Below are 22,927 nucleotides of genomic sequence, written 5' to 3'. Positions count from 1 at the left end.
ACATAATTTTTCAGCACTGACTACAGTTGGTAGCAATGTGATACACATTTGTGGTATTAAAAAGATACTTTAAAAAAATTTGGGTGTTATACTTTTATTTTTTAGAACATCACCTTTATTTGGGACTTTGGTGAAACATGAAACACAAGAGATTACATTGTTCTGCAGCTAATTAACAAAACCAGAAAAACAAATAACTATAAATTATATGCTAAAATCAAGTAAAATATCAGGACAACTGTACACCAAGAATAAGTAAATTGCCTGAAACTTGCCCTATCAGAAAAAACCTGCCCTGGCTGGTGTAGCTCAGTTGATTGAGTGCTGGTCTATGAACCAAAGGGCCCCGGTTCGATTCCCAGTCGGGCACATGCCTGGGTTGCAGGCCAGTTCCCCAGTAGGGGACACTCTAGGGGCAACCACACAGTGACGTTTCTCTCCCTCTCTCCTTCCCTTCCCCTCTAAAAATAAATAAATAAAATCTTTTAAAAAAGAGAAAGAAACGACCTAAGTCAAATCCCAAACCCGCCCTAACCTTTTCTTCCATCTCTGAATTTCTATAGCACACTTTCTGTAATTTATAAGACACTATTTGTATTGTCTATATTGCTCTTATACAGATAGGCATTAATTACATCTCAAACTAGACACTAAGTTCATTTGAGAAGAGGGATTTCATGGTATCTACCACCAATATATGTAACAGGCACCCATCAAAGACTAGTTTGCACTTTTTGGCAAGCATTTCTCTACGACAAGGTTGGAACAAGAAGGATGATATGTGTTGGTGGTAGGATGTGAAATATACGAGAGTAAAATGCAAATTACAAAACAGGAGTCACCATCTAATAAGTGGCTGCCTAGACAAAGGGTCTAGTATAGTTTTGACTTGCTAATACTAAAAACCAAACTACAGAGTAATTCCAACAACACAATATTTAGATGGGGAAAAAAATCCCTCAACACCTGTGCACTTTATTGCAACCAAAGATTAAATAACAATTGTAACTACTCTATTTAACATCAGTAAGTAATGTATAACTCAAAAATAACATGCTGAAGACATGGTCATTCGGTCAAAATCAATCCCAATGCTGCATTTCCGCTCCATGTGAAGAAGATCCTGGAAAACCCATGCTACCTCTTCTGCTTCTTTGCAGCATGTCTGAATTCTGGTTAATTCCCCATAAAGTGTCCACTCACTTCAGCCTGAAGTCTTTGGAAGAGTCAGATTTTCCTTTTAAGTATTCACTCCTCTGTTTCTCTAACATTCCTTTCCTCATGTTCTTTACAATCTTTTTTTTTAATATCTGTACTGGAGGTGACATGTTATGAATGTCGTTGATTCAAAATTTTGGAGGTTTTCCCTCCTTGTGAAATTTGGGGATCTCAAAATTGATATTCCACTCTTAATTCTTTCTCACAAAACGAGGAGAGTTGCAAATGAAGCCTCTGCTCAAAAGCCTGGTGGCCTAAAAGCATTTAATAAATTAATATACTGCTGAAAGGTTATTTTGTTTGTTATGATTGCTAGCACACCCCCCACCCCCCCAAAAAACCCACAGAGATTAGATTTTTATTTATAATTAACTGATCTGGAGCTGGGAATAAAGTGGTGAATAGACTGACGTGGTTGAGTCAGACAGTAAGAAGGAGAATTAAAAGAGGGAAGGTTCAAAAACATTCAATAATTCCTTTGCAAATATTCTTGTAGAAAAAAGTGACTAGCATCAACTTCCATCCAGCTGGATCACAGACCACAGAAAGCTAGAGCTGGAAGAGACTCTCGAAAGATGATCAGCCCATCAAGCTTTGTGCACACACATAGGAAATCAACTTATATGTTCATTTGATCAGAAATACTACAAGGGATAATAAATAAGCCTTAAGTACTACTATTTAATACACACTAATTTACATGTGTTATCTCCTTAAATCCTTACGTTATCACTTACTTTAACACTATTATCTCCATTTTAGAGACGATACAACTGAGACTTGGAGAGGCTAATTTGCTTAAGGTTACTTAGCTAGTAAGTGGCAGAGTATTATGTTTTAAATCCAGGCAGTTTAGTTCCACAAGCACCTTAAACATTAAATAATGTATTCAAATGTATATCTCTAAGCACAAAAAGCAGAGGTAATATATAGAAAAAATAACGAGCTGCTCGAAGGTGATAGAATTTAATATTCTCTTCTTTCCTCAAAACATTTTTTGCTGTAGTTTTTCCTTTTTTACACCATACATGCAAGTACAAAATAAAAATGGTGATTATCAAAACTATCCCATTTGCTTCCATTATCTCTGCTCTCTGACAAGTCTTCCTAGAGTCCTCATTCACTTCTAGGTTTAGGTTAACGTCCTCATCCCCAACGTCGATCTCTCACGACCTCTCCTTCTAAGAAGGGATAGCCGGTCCTCCGATTCCTCAAAGTGCTTTTGGCCACTCAGCCTCCCATCTAAGTTTGCCGGAGCTTTTTCCTGGGTTTGCTTCCTCCGCCCCTTCGAAAACACCCCTTTCGGGAGCCCTGGAACAGATCGAGTTTGGAAACCAGCAAGGAGGGCTGTCTCCACAGTGTTTACTAGGCCTCCAACACATTCCCCGAGCCCTGCCCCCTGCCCCCAGCTCCCAAAAGCTTCCTGGAAATGTCCTCGTTATCACTTCCCCTCAGCTGGGGGCTGGGAGCAGGCGGTCCACTCCGCCCCCGGCTCGCACTTTTCCACTGGCGCGCTGGCTGGCTGGCTCTGCAACGCCGCAGTCCGCCGCGCCGGGGCTTACTGCGGGGTCCGGGCTTGCAGCTCCGCTGCGCGCAGAGGGCTCAGGGTCCACCGAGACGCGCCGCTGTCCCCGCCCGCGCCTCTGCCGGCCTGGCCATGCGGGTCCTCGGTGGGTGCTGCGGGGCGCTGCTGGCGTGTTTCGCCCTCTTGGTGTTTCCCATCGCAGAGGCAAACTGTGAGTAGTCAGTAGCGTCTTGTCTTTCCCCAGCAATGCCGACTGAACTGCCAGCCTTGTTGGATTTCTTTGCGAGGGGCTGTAGTCTCCTAGAAAGTTTACGGCAAGCCGGGACGACCACCGGCTGATGGAAGCAGCCATGGATCTGTCCCGCAGTGTTAATGGTTGGGCACAGTCAGTATTTGCCCTGCTCTGGGAATGATGTGTTGCCTACAGGACAGACTGAAAAACCCGAGTGGCACTAAGTATTGAAGGATTTAGAACGCTTTACCCATTTGCCCCCAACAGCTGGAGTTCCCAGTCGGAGGACAGGGATAAGCACATTACAGTATAAAAGTGAGGGAAAAGGAAACCCACTATCTTTCCTTTGTACACACGCCTGTCCCCAATGAGCACCCCCTGCTGCAGCTTCTCTTCCTTTTGCAATTTCTCGACTTTGAACTTGGTTTGCTTGTTTCAACATTGACAAACGAATTGTTTTAGAATGAGTGAAGTTTTGGATAGCAGTTGGCAGATGTCATTTTCTGACTTTGAAATCAAAAGGCTTGTTAAACATTGTATTGCTCAGAGGGTTTTTGACACTGAGTGCCAGTAATCTAAGGTCGTGGCAGGAATTTTTGTCTTTATCTTTGTATTCCCAGTTCTTTAGGTTCCCATGTCTGGATTTAAGGCAGGATATTGCATTTTATCTGGAAAATACATGAGAAGTATTAAGGCATTTAGAACATTTTCATTGTCAGTTAATTTGTTTTCTGAAGTTTAAGAATGTTCATTGATTTAAAATGTTTACTTGTGTTGTTTTATTCTCAGGAAATGGCATAGGAGAGAAAAACTCTGAATTACAAATAACTTTTAGGCTGCATAAGGCTCCAGTATAAAAATTTGAAAATTAATGTCAGGAGAATTAAGTGGGGATTTACTAACAATCCACTAGTTTTTATAAATTATTGCTGAGGGTGAATGAGGTATTTTACATTCTAATTTAGAGGCTAAGACATTATTTGTTGATTTTATATGAAAGAACTGCAATAGCAGAACTTTAACACTCGAGCCTGTATCATTAAGCCTGCATATGGCCCATAGGCATTACCTTATTGTCTTCTATGTAGTTCATGAAGACAATCAAATATTTGTCTGTTAATCGGTGCTTTGGAGACGAGAAAGAAGCAAAAGTGACTTGCCATGCTTACTGCTCATCATCACAGGAATTTGCTAAGCCCTTTAAAAAAGAAATTGTTGTATTTTCATTGAATCTAGACACACTTAAAGAGAATATGTGTGTGTATTATATGCAGGTATTCAAACTATGTGTGGAGAGAAATATACTTGTTATGTATAGATAGTATGAGAGTAGATAAATTAATTCCACCAGTATAGCATATAAAGTCTCTATGGTTTCTTTACTTTAAACAATTTGGTAGTTCAGTTGGATTGAAGGTCATCTTGGTTTGCTGATGAAGAAACTGTGATACAGATGGAATTAATTTACTCCTTAATATTTTAAATTTGAGATATAGATATTTGGTTTATACTTTATGTTTAGTTGCTATTTAAAGAAAAGCAAATCATAGGTTTAGTTTTGAGAGTGAAAAATCCAGTTTACCTTCATTTTAACAATAAAAAAATTGTTCAGATATGTTAACTGACTTTCCAGACATTTTCAGACCATACGTATATATGGAGAGAGAGATTTAAAACATATATTGTATACATATTTCATGTCATTTCCCGCTAAGGGCTGTGGTGAAGAGAACTGGAGGAAGGGACAAGTCCCCTTTTAGCTGTGCTAATTTGGCACTGTGGAGACTTCCACTTCTGGGTAGACACAGTCTATCCTAGACATTACTCATTCCTATTTTCCTTCTCTTTTTTTACTCTTGTCTTTTCACCTCTGACTATTCCTCTCACTGTTTATCCATCTTTGTCTTAACTTAAATTCCTTTTCTTTTTCAGAGTTCAAAATGTTGCACTGATGGAGAGTTTTTATCAAGGTTTGGTTAGAGTTGGGGTTGGTGCTAGAAGAGTTAGAAACAATTTCTGGTATGCAGCAACAACAACACTCTGTGCCATATTCTATGCCAGGAAACACAGAGGTGCTTTTCACAATAGACCTTTTCTTTTCACCAAGCTTAATAGCCTCTTTATAGATAAATGTTCTATATCCATATGTAAACTTTCAAAATATTATGAGAAAAAATATAAGAAGCCTGGTAATACATATATCAGTAGTCTTTAACTGCAAGCAATGGTATTGATAATGAAGGAAGGGAAAGAAAAGGGAAGGGAAGGAAAGAGAAGGGCAGGGGGAAGGAGGGAAAGGAAGGGGGGACGGGAAAGGGGAAGGAAAGTAAAGGAAAGTGAGAAGGGAAGGGTAAAGGGAAGGAAGGGGAGGAAGAGAGAAGGAAAGAAGGAAGGAAGGAAGGAAGGAAGGAAGGAAGGAAGGAAGGAAGGAAGGAAGGAAGGAAGGAAGGAAGCTGAGTGGATTTATTGGAGGGCTACTGAGTGGCAAGTTGAATAACCAGGTCTAGAGAAGCCAGGGACTTGGAAGTATAAGTGATCAATATAATGGAAACTCATGTGGTCACTATGTTAGGAGCTGCCACCATATGACTTAGTTTTAACTGCCTTCTAGTCCTGTGTGTCTCTATTCACAATTGAAATCCCTAGAAAAAGAGAGTCTCATCATATCAGCTTAGCTTATTTCTGGAGTTTTGTGATTGGTATCTCAGTAGAGTCAGGTAGAGTGCCCCACAAAGGAATAGATGCTGAGAAGGAAGCAGAAACAAGAAAAGTCTACACATTCTAATTATTGGCTGTACAACAAATGCACAGGACCTTCTTTTTATAAAACCATTTGATAGTATTTCAAATATATGCATACATTTCTAATACAATGTAATCTAGTAATGCGAACAGAAAGTATCTCCTCCTCAATAGGTTATCACTACAACCAGAGAGGAAGGATCAAGGGCACCCTTTCCTAGTTGAGCATCCTTGGGTGATATCCATGCCTCATCTAGTTCTGTCACACTCCCTTGTCAATGTGCTATGCCTTATGGACAGAATGATACATTGTAGTGTACCAACACCTACTATATGCCAAAAATAATAATAAAAAAGGGGAATATAGGTACGCTTTAGGGCTTGCCTGACTGTCTTGTTGATAATCTCGAGCTGGTGTTTATGATGGACTTCATCCTTCACTACTCAGTTCATATCTCTCTTACTCTTAGGCAGTTCCTCATGTTTGGGTTTTTGTCTGCTCCAGGAGCTGAAAGAACCACACCGTTCATCTGAAACCATCTGAGCCCTGTGGTTCCTACCTGTGGATGGTTGTTTCCATCTTTTCTTTTACAGTTTCTGCTGTGTACAAAAGTTATTGTGGAATAGTAACTACCCTTTTAACCCTAGTTTATATGCAGCAACAGCACTATTTTGTCTGGATTATTGTCATTCCAGGATAATCCTCTCTTTCTCACCAAGAGTCAAGAACTTTAAATGGCCATAAAGCAGCTCATCTTTTAATTCAGTAGAAAATATATTAGGTCCCCGCACGAATATATTCCTCCCTGGTTCTTTAATTTCTGGATGGGCAGAACCCATTTGTGAGGGAAGAAAGCAAAAAATTCGAGATTAGGTCTTTGTATTAGTTTCTTAGGTCTGCTGGAACAAAGTACCACAAACTGGGTGGTTTAAGCAACAGAATTTATTCTCTCACAGTTTTGGAGACTAGAAATCTCAGATCAAGGAGTCATCAGGGTTGGGTCCTTCTGAGGACTGTGAGAAAGAATCTGTTCCACGCTTCTCTGCTGGCTTCTGGTTTCCAAAGACATTCCCTGGCTTGGATATAGCATTCTCCCTATGTCTTCACACTGTCTTTGCTTGTACCTCTCTCTCTCTGTTCCAGATTTCCCCTTTTCATAAGAACACCAGTCGTAATGAATTAGCAACCATGCTATGACCTCGTCTTTTTTTTAAGTGGTGACTCAGTTACCACTTTAAAGATTTTATTTATTTTAAGATATTATTTATTTATTTGTAGAGCGAGGGGAAAGGAGGGAGAAAGAGAGGGAGAGAAACATCTATATGTGGTTGCCTCTTGCCTCCCTCTTCTGGGGACCTGGCAAGCAAACCAGGCATATTCCCTGACTGTGAATCAAACTGGTGACCCTTTGGTTTGCAGGCTGGCACTCAGTCCACTGAGCCATACCAGCCAGGGCTGACCTCGTCTAAACTTCATTACCTTCAACATTCCATTTTACAAATATGTAAAGTTGTATTCACAAGTACTGGGGAATGAGGATTTCACCATTTTTATAGGGGACACAGTTCAACGCATAACTGGCACTAAGCCTCAAATCATGACAAGTGTTTCTTTCCTTCTTTCTACCTCCATTCCTGACTTGTGTATTTTAGCTTTAGGAAAAAAAGTACCACATATGAATGACTGCTCGTACTGAGAAGGTGCTACATTTTTTTTTCAAACCACATTAAAAGATAGTGTAGTATCCCAAGGGCAGTGACTGAGCCCTCAATAATTGGTCAGTATTTCATTCCCTGAGGCTAGCTCCTTTAAGGTCTTAGAGTACAGAACAAGACCAATGAAAACCATAATAATCATCCCATTCACTTATTTCCTTAATTGAGTTAATTCTTTAGTTAGAGGTAATATTGTGTAGCTTAGCATAAAGCATTGAATTAGTCTACCAATAGTGGCGCTGACAAAAAATAAACCAAATAAAGAATAAATGTCTCTTTCTCTGGGTACAAGTTGCTGTTCCTCCCTGATGGACAGGCTCTAACTAATCAACTGTCCACTAGGTAGCTGGTTAGATTCTGTTGTACGTCCAGTTCCGACAGCTGAAGGTTTTATGACTTCTCTTGAAAAATGAACAAAGGAAGATCAGCAACACTAGGCCTGCGGTCCAACATGGACAGACCCAGCTAGAGCTGATTCAGAGCTGCTTTCTTTAGACAGAAACTCAGTTTGCCACAATTCCAAGCACCGGCCATTGTCTCTCACCAAATTCTCTTCCCTTGTTTATGATACCTATCTGACACTTACAGGTTTATGTGTTTGTGACTCTTATACTAGATTGCCATGAGAAGAAACACAACTGACAATCATTAAGTGGGTCATTCTGTCCCCTCTTATGATTAAGAACTCTGGTGTGAGGCCATCCTGTGAATAATCACCTGGAACACAAATATTTCAGCTCTGGGCCAGTTCTTGCCCAAACTTCCTTGTCCCTAGGTCTGAGATCTAGCTCTCTACAGGTTTCTGAATAACTGGACAGACCATTTGAACAATTCAGGGAGTAGAATAGGGTCTCATTTCAGGTAAATTATCATTCCAGGCAAAGTGAACACTGAGGACTACTGCTGGTATGTCTGCCCATTAGGAGGGTTTTATTTCACCAGGGCTTCTCGGGACCACTTTTGAGAGAGGCTATAGTTTGTGTGTGTGTTTGTTTCTGGCTGTGGCAGGTTGACCGCTGGATCTTGTCTGCACATCGCAATACTCAATAATCACTACAGATTTTTGGAATCTCTTTCTCTAGTGCAGTTACCCAGTGCAGTTATTTTGTTTTGGAGAAAACTGGGAGAGAAGTTCGCAGTGCTATATACAGATCTTTACGGGCATCAGTCCTCTCCTCCTTCATTCAAGAGGTTCTGGATTCATCAGTGATTCAAGATTGGTGGTTACAAAGAGATGGTGATTTCTTTGGGTTGTGACTGAACAGGGACATTTGGGATGAAAAACTCAATGAATAATTTTGTGAGTTGTCTTTCTATTTCATTCTAGGGGGATTTTCTCCAAGGTTTGATCAGTACACTCACCCTGACTTTGAGTCAGGTGAGTCCAGGCTGCTACCTAAGCTCAACTACATCGGGTTCCTCCCATTGCACCTGAGATCTGGGAGCCCATTTCAAAGTTAGCCCCTCCCACCAGTGTTTTTGGTTTAGGGAGGAGAATCAGTAACATGCTTTAAAAAAAACACCACAATACTTTTCTTGATCTATTTCTATGATAATTATGGAGTAATATTCTTTTTTATGTTTGGGGGGGTGGGGTGGGACGAATGAGTGAGGAGGTGAATAGGTAGGAACTGCATGAAATATTCAAGCCGGAATGTCTGTCCCCTAGTCTTTGTGAATTCTTTCTTTTACCTTATGCCAAGGAATGTCTGGCTTTTCAGTGTCATTTTAGTATGTGCTGAGGTTTCACTAGCTGGCATTAGCCAATCGAGAGAACTATTAGAGTTGAAGCTGGTGGCCCTAGCTAGCCCATAAAATGAAATCAGCAATATTAACACATTTGACCTGATTTCAAATTGTACAGGCCATTTTGCATTAGTTTTCTATTGCCATGTAACAGTTACAACAAACTTAGTGTCTTAAAGAAAAACAATTTATTATCTGTTGGTTTCATATGTCAGAAATCCAGGCACAAGTCCAGGGACCTGCTCAGGGTCTTGCAAGTCTAAAATCAAGAGTCTGCAAGGGCTGAGGTCTCATCTGAAGCTCTTCTGAGCTCACTGAGTGTTGGTAGAATTCAGATCCTGGCAACTGTATTTCATGTCACCATGCAGTGAATGAGAAGCGGCTGGATGATCTCTGACATTAGCAAAGCTAAATTATCTTTAAATTGCTATGCTTTGATTGAGGGTTATGTTTTGTTATGGTAGAAGAAAAAAGCCACCTTAGTGCTGCAAAAAACAGTGAGTTTGACTCCTCTTCTATTGAGTGATGCAAATCCTTTTTATCTAAATATTCCTGTTTTATTTTACAGTTTTGTAGGAAATACATATAATTACTTGGGGAGATGTGCAATAATTCAATTTTTATTAAAGATTTTAAGTTGAAATATATTTGTCATATACACTAAAATTTTAAACTGTACATGTTAATTTGATACATTTATATTATAATATGATTGTCATTAAGAATTTGATACTTTTAAAAAAGAATATACTCAGTATGGAAGTTATAAACTTCCAGTTATAAAATAAGTCCTGGGAATACAATGTACAGCATGGTGACTATAGTTAATAACAATATATTGTTAATATATTATTAATACAATAATAATATATTGTATATTTAAAAACTAAGAGAGTAAAATTTAAAAGTTCTCACAGATACAAAATTTACTCTATGGGTGATTTTATATATGTATATACAGTACATATATGTGTATACAGTATATATAAAATCATGTACATCTGAAACTAATGTTGTATGTCATTTATATCTCAGCCAAAAAAAGTAATATATTCTGTATAACAAAAAAGATGAAAAGGAAATGGATAATATTTTAATAGTGAATGTCTTTAGAAAGTATAGTTATAATGCTTTTTATGGCTGAAGAAAACAGTATTAAAATAAAAAGAGAACCAACTATATGAGAAAACATATTTGCCAATGATACCCCAGACAAGGGTTTAATCTCCAAAATATACAAAGAACTTTTACGACTTCAGTCTAAGAATACAAGCAACCCAATTAAAAAGTGGGCAAAGGACTTGACCAGACTCTTCTCCAAGGAGGACATACAGAAGATCCAGAGACACATGAAGAGATGCTCAACATCGCTAGCCATCAGAGAGATGCAAATTAAAACCACAATGAAATACCACCTTACACCAGTCAGAATGGCCATCATAAACAAAGCAACAAACAACAAGTGTTGGAGAGGTTGTGGAGAAGAGGGGACCCTAATTCATTGTTGGTGGGATTGCAGACTGGTATAACCACTATGGAAAACAGTATGGAATTTTCTTAGAAAACGAAAAATTAGTCTGCCTTTTGACCCAGCAATTCCACTGCTAGGATTATATCCTAAGAACCCTAAAACACCAATCCAAAAGAACTATGCACCCCAGTGTTCATAGAAGCAAAATTTACAATAGCCAAGAAAAGTTGGAAGCAACCTAGGTGCCCATCAGTAAATGAATGGATCCAAAAACTATGGTACATTTACACAATGGAATTCTATGCAGCAGAAAGAAAGAAGGAGCTCCTACCCTTTGCAACAGCATGGATGGAACTGGAAAGCATTATGCTGAGTGAAATAAGCCAGGTGTTGAAAGACAAATACCATATGATCTCACCTTTAACAGGAACCTAAACAACAAAATAAACAAGCAAGCAAAATATAACAAAAGACACTGAAATAGAGAACAGGCTGACAGTGACTAGAGGGGAGAGGGAAGGGAATTTCAAGGGGAAAAGGAAGGATTTACGGGAACTAGTATAAAGGACACATGGACAAAAACTAAGAGGTGTATAAATGGGAGGGACGTGGGGAGCACTGGGGGGTGGGTTGGGATGGGAGTAAAAGACAGAAAACTGTACTTGAACAACAATTAAATAAATTTTTAAAAAGCCTTGGGGGGAATAATGCTTTTTATTACTTGTTTACTTTTTAAAAAATATAATAAATTGTTATTAATGCTAGTATGGGGACAGCCCCTTTATTTAAGGTGTTTCTTTATATTACATTGTTCTAAATATAGAAATTTAATCCTTCAGGTTTATCGGGAAGTAAAATAAGTATAATTTATCTAGATAGGTTCTGAGTCTTTCTACAGATGAGTAAAGTAATAGGAACTGGTTCTCACTGGTTCTAGGCCTTCAGTATCTATCTTCTTAGACCTCTTGTCCACGTTATCAGAACGGATTTTAAAAGATCCATTTAAGAACAACAGCTTTTAGATCTTTATAAAAATGTGAAAAATATAACTTCCTGCATTTATATATTTTTCATCTTTTAAAAGGATACATTTGGCCTTTTCTCATTGGGTTTCATAGCCATTCTGAGATTCACCTTTCCAACTTCAGGAAAATATTACTATAACTCTGTCTCTCTCTAAAGTTATTGCCTCCACTCTTTCTTCCCTATATTGAGTTTCTCAGAATAGTTTATTCTGGAAGTCTCTATTTCCTTTCTTCTTACCCTCCCACTGGTATTGGTGACTTACTGTTCAACCAATTGTACATTTTAACTTCCATCCTAAATAATAATTATTATTAATAATAATTATTAATAAATTCCTTACAACATTTGACACTGTTGAAATTTGTCTTTTTGAAATGAACCTACTTTTATATCTATAAGCATTATACTCTTCAAATTTCTTTATCTCTCTACATATATGTTACTAATTCGGCTTCTGTTTTTTGGATGGTCTCTGCTTTTCCTGAAATGTTAGAGTTTTCTGAGGTTTTATTTTGACATTCTGTTTTCATTGGTCAGCAGTTCAAACTACTATATTCTACTGAGTCCCTAACATTTTTATTTTTTATTTACTTATTTTTAAGACAACTTGTTTTTATTTTTTGCAAGATTGTTGGCTTTATTTTTAAAAATTGTTCATTCAAGTAATCCTTCCTTAATATAATCTCACTTGGGAACTCTCTATTTTCTCTTCTTTTAGGGACACTAATCCAGTAGGATCTGGGCCCCTCCCTTATGACCTCATTTAACCTTAATTACTTCCTTGGAATCCCATCTCCAAAGACAGCCACACGGGAAATTATGGCTTCCACACACGAAATTTGGGGAGACACATACAGTCTATAATAACTTGTCAAGTAGAACACAAATGCTTATTTTATTATTATTATTATGAAAGAAAAGTAGGTTTTATATTTTGCCTGTGGTTATTAATTTTTTAAGTGAGTTTCTATATTTTAAATGTACCTTCCCTTATAACTTGTTTATTTTTCTTCTTTTCCCTGACTCCTTCTCCCAGTCATTTACTCTTCTTAATGAGTTATCATTTTATTCTGTTGTCATTTAGACAGTGTCTCATAGCCTTTTGGAATGTCAACAGGTAATCCTGAGAGGCTGGCAGAAATTATATTGAACTAGAAAAACCTAATCAATGATATACCAATATTCCAAATAATCTCACATCCACATCAGCACTTTTAAAAAAATAAATAATATCCTAAGAGTCAAAGAGAAGCCATTGAGAGCTACAGTCTTTCAAAGCCTCTAAGTATACTTCAGACTTGCTTATTGGGGAGATCTGGGACATTGCAGGAAGTGGGATATTGCAGAATTAGTGCAACTCTTTCATTGTTGCCTTCAAAAAAGTCCAGAAACAGTTTCCTTGTTGCTTTTCCAAGCATAAGTACACACACAGGCATCAATGTTAATATCATTGATGGCACCTTAAACAAAATACGTCAAACAACACAAACAACAAAACATTTACTGTTCTTTAACCTCTTGGTACATGATATCAAAATTAGACGGTATTTTGGAAAAGTGTAGGAAATAAAAAAGACAGGAAAGCCCATGTGGTTATCTTGCTGCACATCGTAAAAGAGACCTCCTGCTGTAGCCTTAGGACATGTAGCCAGTTGGCAATGTAGTGGTCCTAAGAAGAAAAGACAAGGCTATAGAAAATTACCCTTCGCACCTTACCAAAATCTAAACTCTGATGAGGTACAGTAATTTGTCACTCACTGAGAGCAAACAAGTCAAGTAAAAAAAGATGGTGAATGTAATTATTTCCTGGGCAATAAGCTGCCTGTTCTGTCTTTTGGATAGAAGTATTTGTTTTGGAAGGAATAACTAAAATGTACTGCTTTCTTTCTCTGTGGCTCAATCAGAGGTTTTCATCTTGAGGAGACAATGGCAGTGTTTGATTTATTCTTTTTTTTTCATATACTGATGCTGTGAAGTTATAATTAAATCTTGCAGTGAGGAGAGTTCCAATTCACTTCTGTTGAGGCTAAACGGTTTAGTCATGTTTCCCTAGCCATTCACTGATCTGTCCCAGAGGGGTCAGCAGTCACAGGTGGTTGTTTTTCTAATGCTACCAGTGGTCTTCCTGTTTCCAAATAAAGGACAGCCCTCAACCCTTTGAACCCAAATGTTTTAGAACTCACTTTTATGTTTGCTGCATATAATTCATAGATTATTTCATCTTTTTCTGTCTTAGATTTATATACTTACTCAGAACTATCTCTTATGATATTTGACTCATTTAAAGCCAGCCTATTTATTGCTTACTCCTGTTGAATGACAGAGGCATAGTTCACCTTTAGAGAAAACTTTTTCTAACAGTCTTCTAACCCTTAATATAATAATATGAGAAGAATCAGTTGTTCAGCAGTATAGTGCTCAACATTAAGTAAAATTTAGAGAAAAGCTTTCTCTTAAAAAAGACTTATAAGATTAAGTATATCATACATAAAGACATAGCATTTCTTTCTGAAGGCTAACACAAGCCTTTCTGAAAGTTCATAATAATTATATGGGCTGATGAATGCCTAAGTAAAGATCTGTCTTTGGATTTTTCTTACTCTATGCAACCTTCACATTGTTAAATATCCCTCCTCGTTTGAAAATCTTATGTAGTAGAACTCTTTATTAAAAATGGAAGATTTTATAGTTAATTAATATGTATGATAATTTAAAGTAAAATTTGTAATATGTGGTCACATGTTTTCTTATTATCGTTAACTAAAGTTTTTTATATATTAACCTGCAATGCTATTTTTTTTCAGTCTTTGACTAAGGAAAATATGCCACTTTAACAGTTGAGACATAAGAGGCACAATTGTATCTCACATTATTATCTAGTTGCTCTATTTGTACTTGGAAAAGCATTTCCCTGACCCTGTCCACATTGAAGCAGAAACAAAGATTCAAAGACTCTGCCAACCCAAATGCCAGCCAAAGATTCTCTTCTCAGACACATTCTCTTAGGGGCAGTTTTTCATTCTTGGTGTGCCAGATAATAAGGGTGTAGGGAAAGGAGAGACAGAAAGCAAAACCAAGGAAACAGATCAACTTTTGGAGGGAGGAGTGTACAAATAACCTTTGCAAGGACAAGAGAGCAGCAGACTGGAAGATTCTTAGAGGGTGAGCCGTCCTAAAGCTAGGACCGCTTCCATCTGCCTCCCCCTCCTCATCTGACGCATGGGTTTGGGCAGCCTGCAGACTGATGGTCCTGACCTGCCTGGACTGCCAGGACCAAGCTGGGAAGACCATGTGGGAAAAGGGCCTGAAGCAAGGACCTCCCCTTGACCAAGGGCCAACAGAATTGAGGAGTGGAGGAGTTTTCCTGTGAGCAGAGGCAGAACTAACTTCATTATCCTTATTACAGATGCCTAAGTGAAGTGCTACGAATAAGAAGTAACTTTTTTTGGAGACAAAACAATCAAACTTATGCTGAGCAAAACAAAGATGCGCCCCCAGAGAAAATACTGAAGGGAACATGTGAAGGCTGTGAAGACAGTTTCAAAAGAGAATTCCCGTTAATGTTTGAACAATGGTTGTTACTGATAATAGTTGTTCAACCTGCTATGATCGTTATTTTGGTGAAGTGATGACTCAGATAAGTTAAAAAGACAAGCTGATTCAGTCATACTTTTAATCTGGAAAGGCATCATAACTAAACATAACTTAAAATTTTGAATCTGAGTGTAACACTCTGCAAGCAACATAGTTGGGTTTTAACAAGGACTTTCTTGAAAACGTCTTCATTTAAAGAAGTGAAACATGATTAGAGACCATGGTAAAGCTAAAAGAGAACAGGTTTTGGAGGCAGACTTGGCTTTGTTTTCAGCTCTGTGAACCTGGTAAAATTAAGAACAGTTTCCCTGAGTTTTAGTAAATGTATAAAATGGGGAAATTATCTAGTTAGAGCAGGTGTGATTAGGATTAAAGGAAATGATGCAAAACAGCATTTATTTGCTTCTGTGACATAGCTGTTACTGTGATATGTAATGCAATTTTTAGACATTTCTGCAGGCTAGTAGGTTGGATGTTTTTGGATGAACATACTCTCAGCCAACTGTTAAAAACACGTCTAATCACTTAGTTGTCGTATCCTACAGTTCTGTAATTCTTAGTTTGGATCTATGATGCCATGTTTGAAAAACTCCTTCGAGAACATGCTGTTGGATGGTTTTACAGTACAAAGGACAATAATTGTCTCATTTAAGCTATTAAGCTTGTCAACCTCACAGCCACCTAATTTCTTTTTTTTTCAGTGAAGTACACTGTGGACATTCAAGTGACAGCATACACGGAAGAAAGAGCACTGGACTAGGAAGAAGGGGTGTATTTAAATTCCTGTCCCACTAGCACCACTTCCTAGCTCCATGACCTTGGTCAGATCATCTAACCTCTTTCTGTCTCAACTTCTTCAATAAAAAAATAGGAATGATAATTCTATCCTATAGTGTATTTTATTATTTATGTAAGGATCAATAATTAACATACACTTTGAAAATTATTAAATATTATGCCAATTTGAAGGATTATTGGGTTATACCTGGATGAAATAAAACAAGCATTCAAACAGACAAAATTTATTTAGACAAAGTTAGTTTTTTATTGTTAGCTTCATTAACATATTGTTAGGTCAAAGGTATAATAATTTTTTTAGTATTCCTTTCATTAATGGGCACAGAGACTTCTGCTTGTTGTCTGAGAGGCAGCGAATGGTAGTGGATGGTCACAGTTCGGAGTCCTGGGATGTCTGTGATCTGAGTTGTATGTTTGCTACTTATTAGCTTTATGATACAGGGAAATGTCAAATGTCTTGCGTGCTCTTTACCTGAGTTGCATCATCTCTGAAATAATGGAGGTTATTATGGTTTTCTCTAGTTTTCTAAACTTATATGGGCATTCCTATAAACCACCACCTTAGTTCTCTCTGGACAGTTGAAAACTTTTTTCACAAACATGAATATAGTGAGTTGTTATACCTGGTCTATGTCTTGTAGTGGAGATTCTTGTAGGGTAGGTGGTATTCTTAAATATCAATATTGTGTAAAGAAGATATGCCAAACAGGGATGTTTATGGTTTGTTGGTTTTTTTCTTAAGTGTATTTGACCTTGACTTTTTTGTTGTTACTGAATCAGTGTATTCATTTTGAAAGACACTCATGTATTTGCTTCAAAGTTCAGAAGGGACAAGTTTTTGCTATATGTATTATAAAATAGCATACTTTAGCCTACTTTAAATAAATGACATAACTGTCCATGTCAGACTTTTTCATTGTTCTTAGGGCTGCTGTTTGTCAGTCAGTAACACACTTAGCAGGTAGCATACTCACAGAGTAGCACTTTTAGACTCACAGGCTTGATTTAATCTTTATCAATGTGTAGTAGTAAAGATGGTAAGGGATAGATTTAAAAATATAATCCAGACACCTTACTTATTTAGTTACTTATAACATTTAGATTTCTATTTTGGCAAGTAAGAGAAAAAAAGTAGAAGTACTTAGTTAACCTTTCAAAGATAGGGTTGAGATTTGAGAACCCTGTCTTTTCAAAGATTGTTTAAGAACAATTAAACAGTCTTTGAAAGATGTTTAATTATTTAACCAATACTCATGGTGATTGTTGGTTAATTAGCCCTTTAGCTTTCCTTCTTTCTTTTATTGTCAACTTTGGGTATTTGTTGCTTATTAATTGTCAGATAACAAGAGAAATAAGAGAAAAATAAACTGAGTTATTTATATTACTTTGTGATTTTCCTAGTGAAAGAACCATTTATGGTTAAAATCAGGATTTAAAGATTTAGGTGTAGGTTATATTTGTGCTGTGAAAATTTTTGTTAAAAACTTTGTTGTGACTTCTGGCCAAGATGGAGGTGTAGGTGGTAACACTGTGCCTTCTTGCACAACCAAGTTTAAAGACCATAAAGTTTTAGTAATAAAAAAGCAACCAAAACACAGAAAATTGAACTATACAGAAGTCTGACAACAATGAATCATTCAGCCAGACTGGTAGTAGGGGTGGAGTCAGTGGCTGACGCAGCGGGGTTGCCCAGGAAAAGGTGGCCAGCCGACCCAGACCCGCAGGCAACAGTTGGCAGATCCCAGACGTGGGATGGCAATGGGCAGACCCAGTGAGGGAGCAAGGTGGCTGGCTGACCATGGTCACACATTTGTGCGCAGATAAACCAGGCAAAGGAGTGAGCAGTGAGATAGACCTCACAAACCAGGGCTCCAGCACTGGGAAATAAAGCCTAAAAGCACTGATTGAAAAAACTTTTGGGCTTGAGGTTCCAGGAGAAGCTCCCAGGCTCACAGAGAGTTTGTTAGAGAGACCCACAGGGTCCTGGAGGGTGCACAGGCCCACGCACCCGGAACCAGCACCGGAAGGGCCCAATTTGCTTGCGTGAAGCAGCAAAGGGGACCAAAATCCGAAAGAGAGCAGAACAATGTCACTTGCATGGCTTTTGCCTGGCTTTCAGTCACTTCCCCCACTATCCACAAGTGAATTGGGCCCATCTAGTGCTGATGATACTCGGTTGGGTGGGCTTGTGTATGTCCACAGGGTATGAACCCTGTGGGCCCCTCAAACAGACTCTCCTGTGAGACTGGGAGTTTTTCTTGTTGCTGCAACTCGTACAGTTTTTTACAGCGAGAAGTTTTGAGGCTTTATTTCCCCACACTGGAACCCAGGATTGCGCGATCTCTCTCACTTCCCAGTTGTTCCTCCCGGTTTATCCGCACATGAATGTGGGACTGCCCATTCTTCGGCCACCACCTTGACATTGTGCCCTCTCCACCCCAGCTGCCCATATCTACCTTCCTACCGGTTTGGATTAATCTTCCTTCTTTAAGTCCTTGATTGTCAGACTTCCAGACAGTTAGATTTTCTGGCAGTTTTGGTTGTTTTATTCATAAATTGGTTGTTATTCCTCTTTTGGTTGTGTGAAGAAGTGAAGCATATCTACCTATGCCTCCATCTTGGCCAGGAGTCCTAGATATCCCATTAAATATATTTTAAAGTAAAATAATAATATAAGTATTATAGTACCAAATTAAAAAAGCAATACATTAACCATTTTAATTATATTATCTATTTATTTATTTATTTATCTTTAAATTACTTTATTGTTGTTCAATTAGAGTTGTCTGAATTCCCCCCCCCCGCTCCTCCCACCCCATGAATTATCTTTTTTAAAAAGGTGGACAAACTCATACATACGTATTGGTTTGTCACAATAATGAATAATATTTGTTAATTAGTTAAATCTCCTAATGATCAACAACTTTGTAAAAACTTATGTTCTTCACATACTCATGTGCCATATAGTATTGCCTGATTTTTAAAGTTTGACTCATAGTTGGTTAAAGGAAACGTTTTACTAATTTTAATTGTGGAAGTTTTAAAAATGAAAATAGTTATATCAATAAAAACAGTTGAGATGGTGAGAAGTGGTCATATTTTTTATAAATCTGGAAGAGAAACCAGAGAGGATTTTGTGATGTTACAGAATTGGGATGTCGATGGTGTTGGGGGAGAAGGAATGAAAGATTACTCCAAGTTTTTTGCCCTGAGCTCCCAGAAGTTACTATTAACTGAGAGGTTTCAAGTGGAGCCCGTCAGAGAGAGTGTGGAAATTAGAATTTCATTCTTATGATGCCATATTTGAGATTTTTGTTGGTCACCCAGGTGGGGAGGTCTGATAGCCAACTGGACATATGATCTGAAGTGAGGAGGGAGGCTTGAGCTGCAGATACAGTATATTAGGATATAGCCATGAAACCACAAGTAACCAATATTTAGAGGTCACTAGAAGGAAGAGATGACTAAGGCGTAGGCAATGGGATATAAGAATAATGAAGAATGCCTGATGACCTGTAAGTCTGGCTAAACTATTGTACTTAGGAAGCGATAATCACTGCTGTCAAATATTGCTTGTAGGTCAGGTAAGATGATGACTGATGGTTAACCATTACAATTAAAGCAGCCTGGGGAAGTCACAGACAAAAGCCTGATTAGTGTGTGTGTGAGTGTGAGTGTGTATGTGTGTATGAAAGGGTGGGAGGAGAGGATATGGGGAATAGGAATATAGACAACTGTGTCAAGGAGAGCAAAGAAATGGGGAACATTTCTGATGGGATTGAGATGCCCTTCATTAGAGGATAAAGAAGGTTGTGAAGGGCACGATAGGATCAGTCCACGTGGATTCAAGAGCCTTTTCTTTGGACTTACTTTTATCATGAATTTTTATTTTCCTGTTGGTATGAATAATTGTGTGTTAGCCTATCAAGTGTATTTTAAATAGCTCATTGAATTATACTCCTGCTTCAGTGATCATGTAAGTTCTCCATTAAAATTAAGAAAGTAGCATCACAGATGGGATGGCTATGGTTTTTCACATAGTCCTTTCAGCATGGTGCTATTTCCTGTGTAGTTCATAAGGTAAATAGTAAGTATTGTCTGTTATGTATGACCTCTAGCAGGAACTTGAATAGTTTGTGTAGATTATTAAAAGCATGTAGCTGTATACCAAACTTGTTCGTTGAGTTGTTAATGAAAGTGTTACATATCTTCATTTTTCCTCAGTTTAAGCATACTGATTTTAAATATCATACAATTTAAAGGAATAAAATGATTTTAATTCTTATTGTTTAACACAATAATATGTTTTAGCTGGAGAAATGAAAGATTTATTTATATGAACTTATTGTTTTTCTTCAGTCTTGTCAAAGCAACATGCTTCACAAGTTCTGGTTAGGAAACGTCGTGCAAACTCTTGGTACTCTGCTGAAGAAACCCAGCAGGGTAATCTTGAAAGAGAGTGCATCGAAGAACTGTGCAATAAAGAAGAAGCCAGGGAGGTCTTTGAAAATAACCCTGAAACGGTAAGAACCTGTGAAAATTAATGTTAGCTTACCCAGGCATAGAAACAGCAGAACATTTCCTGCTTGAGTCCATGTTCCATTGTTTTCCTTTGTAAAGTTAATTGTTGGTACATGTCATGTTTCTCATGTAACCACTTAAGCATTTTATAAAGAAGTACCTTCCAATGAAAGTGGACTAGTTAGGAAGACACATTGCTAAAAGCCATGTGCTTTAACCAAAGTATAATTCAGTTATATCTCGTTATCAGCAAACAATATCAAACTCCTAGTTTGTAAATACTTTTATCCAACCAGAATTTGAGAGTATTGGGTGAGGGGGAAGACACCTCAAGTATGTGTGTGTGTGTGTGTGTGTGAGCAGGCACAAGCATGTGATTGCATCATTATCATTATACTTCATTAAATGTCTTCATTGCCTTTTTAACCAGCCTTTAACATAAAGCTTGGTACATAATTGGTACTCAGTGAATGCTTACTAAAGAATTCATTCAGCACTGTGTTCCTTGAGTATATTTTAATTCATTCCATAAGCCCTTGGGAAATTTCCCGAGTCATTTTATGTCTTCAGTCATTGCTGGGGTTAGAATTTACATCTTAGTGTGTAAAAGTTTCCAAGTTAATTTAGAAAAATCTAGTCATAAGTGTCCCTAAATATTATACAGAAATATGACCTTATCTTTAGTCCTTTTATTTCGTAGGGGAGGATATTCTCTGACCTATCCTGTGGGTGACAGGAGTATAAATAGTGCCTCTAAGTATTCAAGTTTGTTAACCTTTGCAGTTACCTCATGCATTTTTTTCTGAGGTGAACTATATAACCAAAGGGAAGTGAGGGTGCAAATATGTACAGAGTATCTCCTTTATCTCTGCCATGGCTTTTGGGACCATGAGTTGAGAGATAATGACCAAAAATCATCTCTGTAGTTGGAGAACTTGTCCGAGACAGTACTAACCTGTGTTCTCTTCAGTTCTTTTACCTCCACCTATTCTAATAGATACCCAAAGATTCCGTTTTTTTCCTCTCAGTTTTGTTGCTTTTTTGGATAAACAATCAGCAAGACAAAAATATTTTATTCTACACAATATACAGAGTATTTTTATTTTGTAGAGAACAGGTACATGTACACACATGTGTGCACACACATTTATTTTTATTATAGAAATTTAAATATACCAAAGTGGAAAGTACAGTGTAACAAACCTCAGCATATGTTTCTCTCACTTCAACAATGTTCAGCAATCCGCCATGATTGTTTTGTCTGTTTTCTTCTTCACTCACTCTAATTTTGTTTTGTTTTGCTTGAACATTTTAAAGCAAGTACGCATGCTTGAGATATATTATATCACTAGAAATACTTGAGTCTGCATTTCTAGCACTGTAGATATGTTCTTATACTGTAGCATATGAATAGCAAATGTGGAGTGAGGATGAAGATGACAATGGAGAGAGGGGAAGATAGTGTAGAAGGGAAACTCAGGAATGTGCTTCCTCTCCACTCATTCTGACATCAGTCTTATTGACGGAAGAAAAAGCTATGACAGAGAAAGGAAGAAATAGGAGAAATAAAAGAAAAAAACATTCACTGTTGCTTCCCACATCCCTAATACTCTAGCCCACATTCCCAATCTTTCCCCTGCTGTTTACCTCATTATCCCTAAACTATTCCTTTCACCCATCACATAATCTTTTGAGTCCATTCATTGCTGCTTATCCTCCTGACCTTTGTTCTGTAGAAGGTAACACCACTGTCTGCAATACTTGGTGAGAAAGTCCATGCTTATAAATTAGTAGGTAAGTGTTGTGTAGGTGTATATGTGAGAGGAGGAAACAGTGAGGACTTTGACTGTATACTGGGTGAAGTTATGTTTTGGACTTACGTTTTGTGCAGAAACACTGGTTTCTCATGAGGAGTTCTTGTGCTAGTAATGTTACACATTAGATACATTATGGCTTAAGAAGGCGTTCGTGAACCATCCTGAGAATTTTACCATTAGTAATCATTTTTAACATTTTTCTCTCTCTGGTAAAGTGCATTCTTATTCCAAAGTATTGATTTACAGACAAGCTTTGCATACATAACCAATTAATACAAAAGGTGTTACTTGTACTTATGGTGCTAAAAGATAAATGCCTAGTGTTATTCAATATTTAATCTGCTGTGTGTAATCAGCATGGCATGAAATGTGCCAAATGGGTATCTAATCATTATGGAAAAAATACAGAATTTACAAAAGGGGATGTATATGATTACGTTTAATAGCTCCAATAGAACCTGTGTTCAGATTAGAAGTTTTTGAAACATGATTTAATTGATTGATATTGCCTTAAGCCTAAG

The 22,927-nt window shown here is 37.7% G+C and overlaps 1 protein-coding gene across 1 annotated transcript in view; it reads left to right on the top strand.

The window, feature by feature from the left end:
- Positions 1-2,632: 2,632 nt before the first annotated feature.
- PROS1 (protein S) overlaps positions 2,633-22,927 on the top strand; it is a 65,700-nt gene continuing 45,405 nt past the window's right edge. Inside the window, exons 1-2 of the mRNA XM_037152356.2 lie at positions 2,633-2,954; positions 20,428-20,591. Coding sequence (XP_037008251.2) covers positions 2,648-2,954; positions 20,428-20,591 — 471 coding nt within the window. The 5' untranslated portion in view covers positions 2,633-2,647. The remainder of the gene's footprint in view (positions 2,955-20,427; positions 20,592-22,927) is intronic.

The sequence above is a fragment of the Artibeus jamaicensis genome, unplaced genomic scaffold (assembly GCF_021234435.1).
Source record: "Artibeus jamaicensis isolate MK-2021 breed Jamaican fruit bat unplaced genomic scaffold, CSHL_Jam_final contig_3113, whole genome shotgun sequence".
In the NCBI taxonomy this organism is placed as follows: domain Eukaryota; kingdom Metazoa; phylum Chordata; class Mammalia; order Chiroptera; family Phyllostomidae; genus Artibeus; species Artibeus jamaicensis.
Note: the sequence above shows the minus strand (reverse complement) of the source record. Positions and strands in the feature narration are given on the sequence as shown.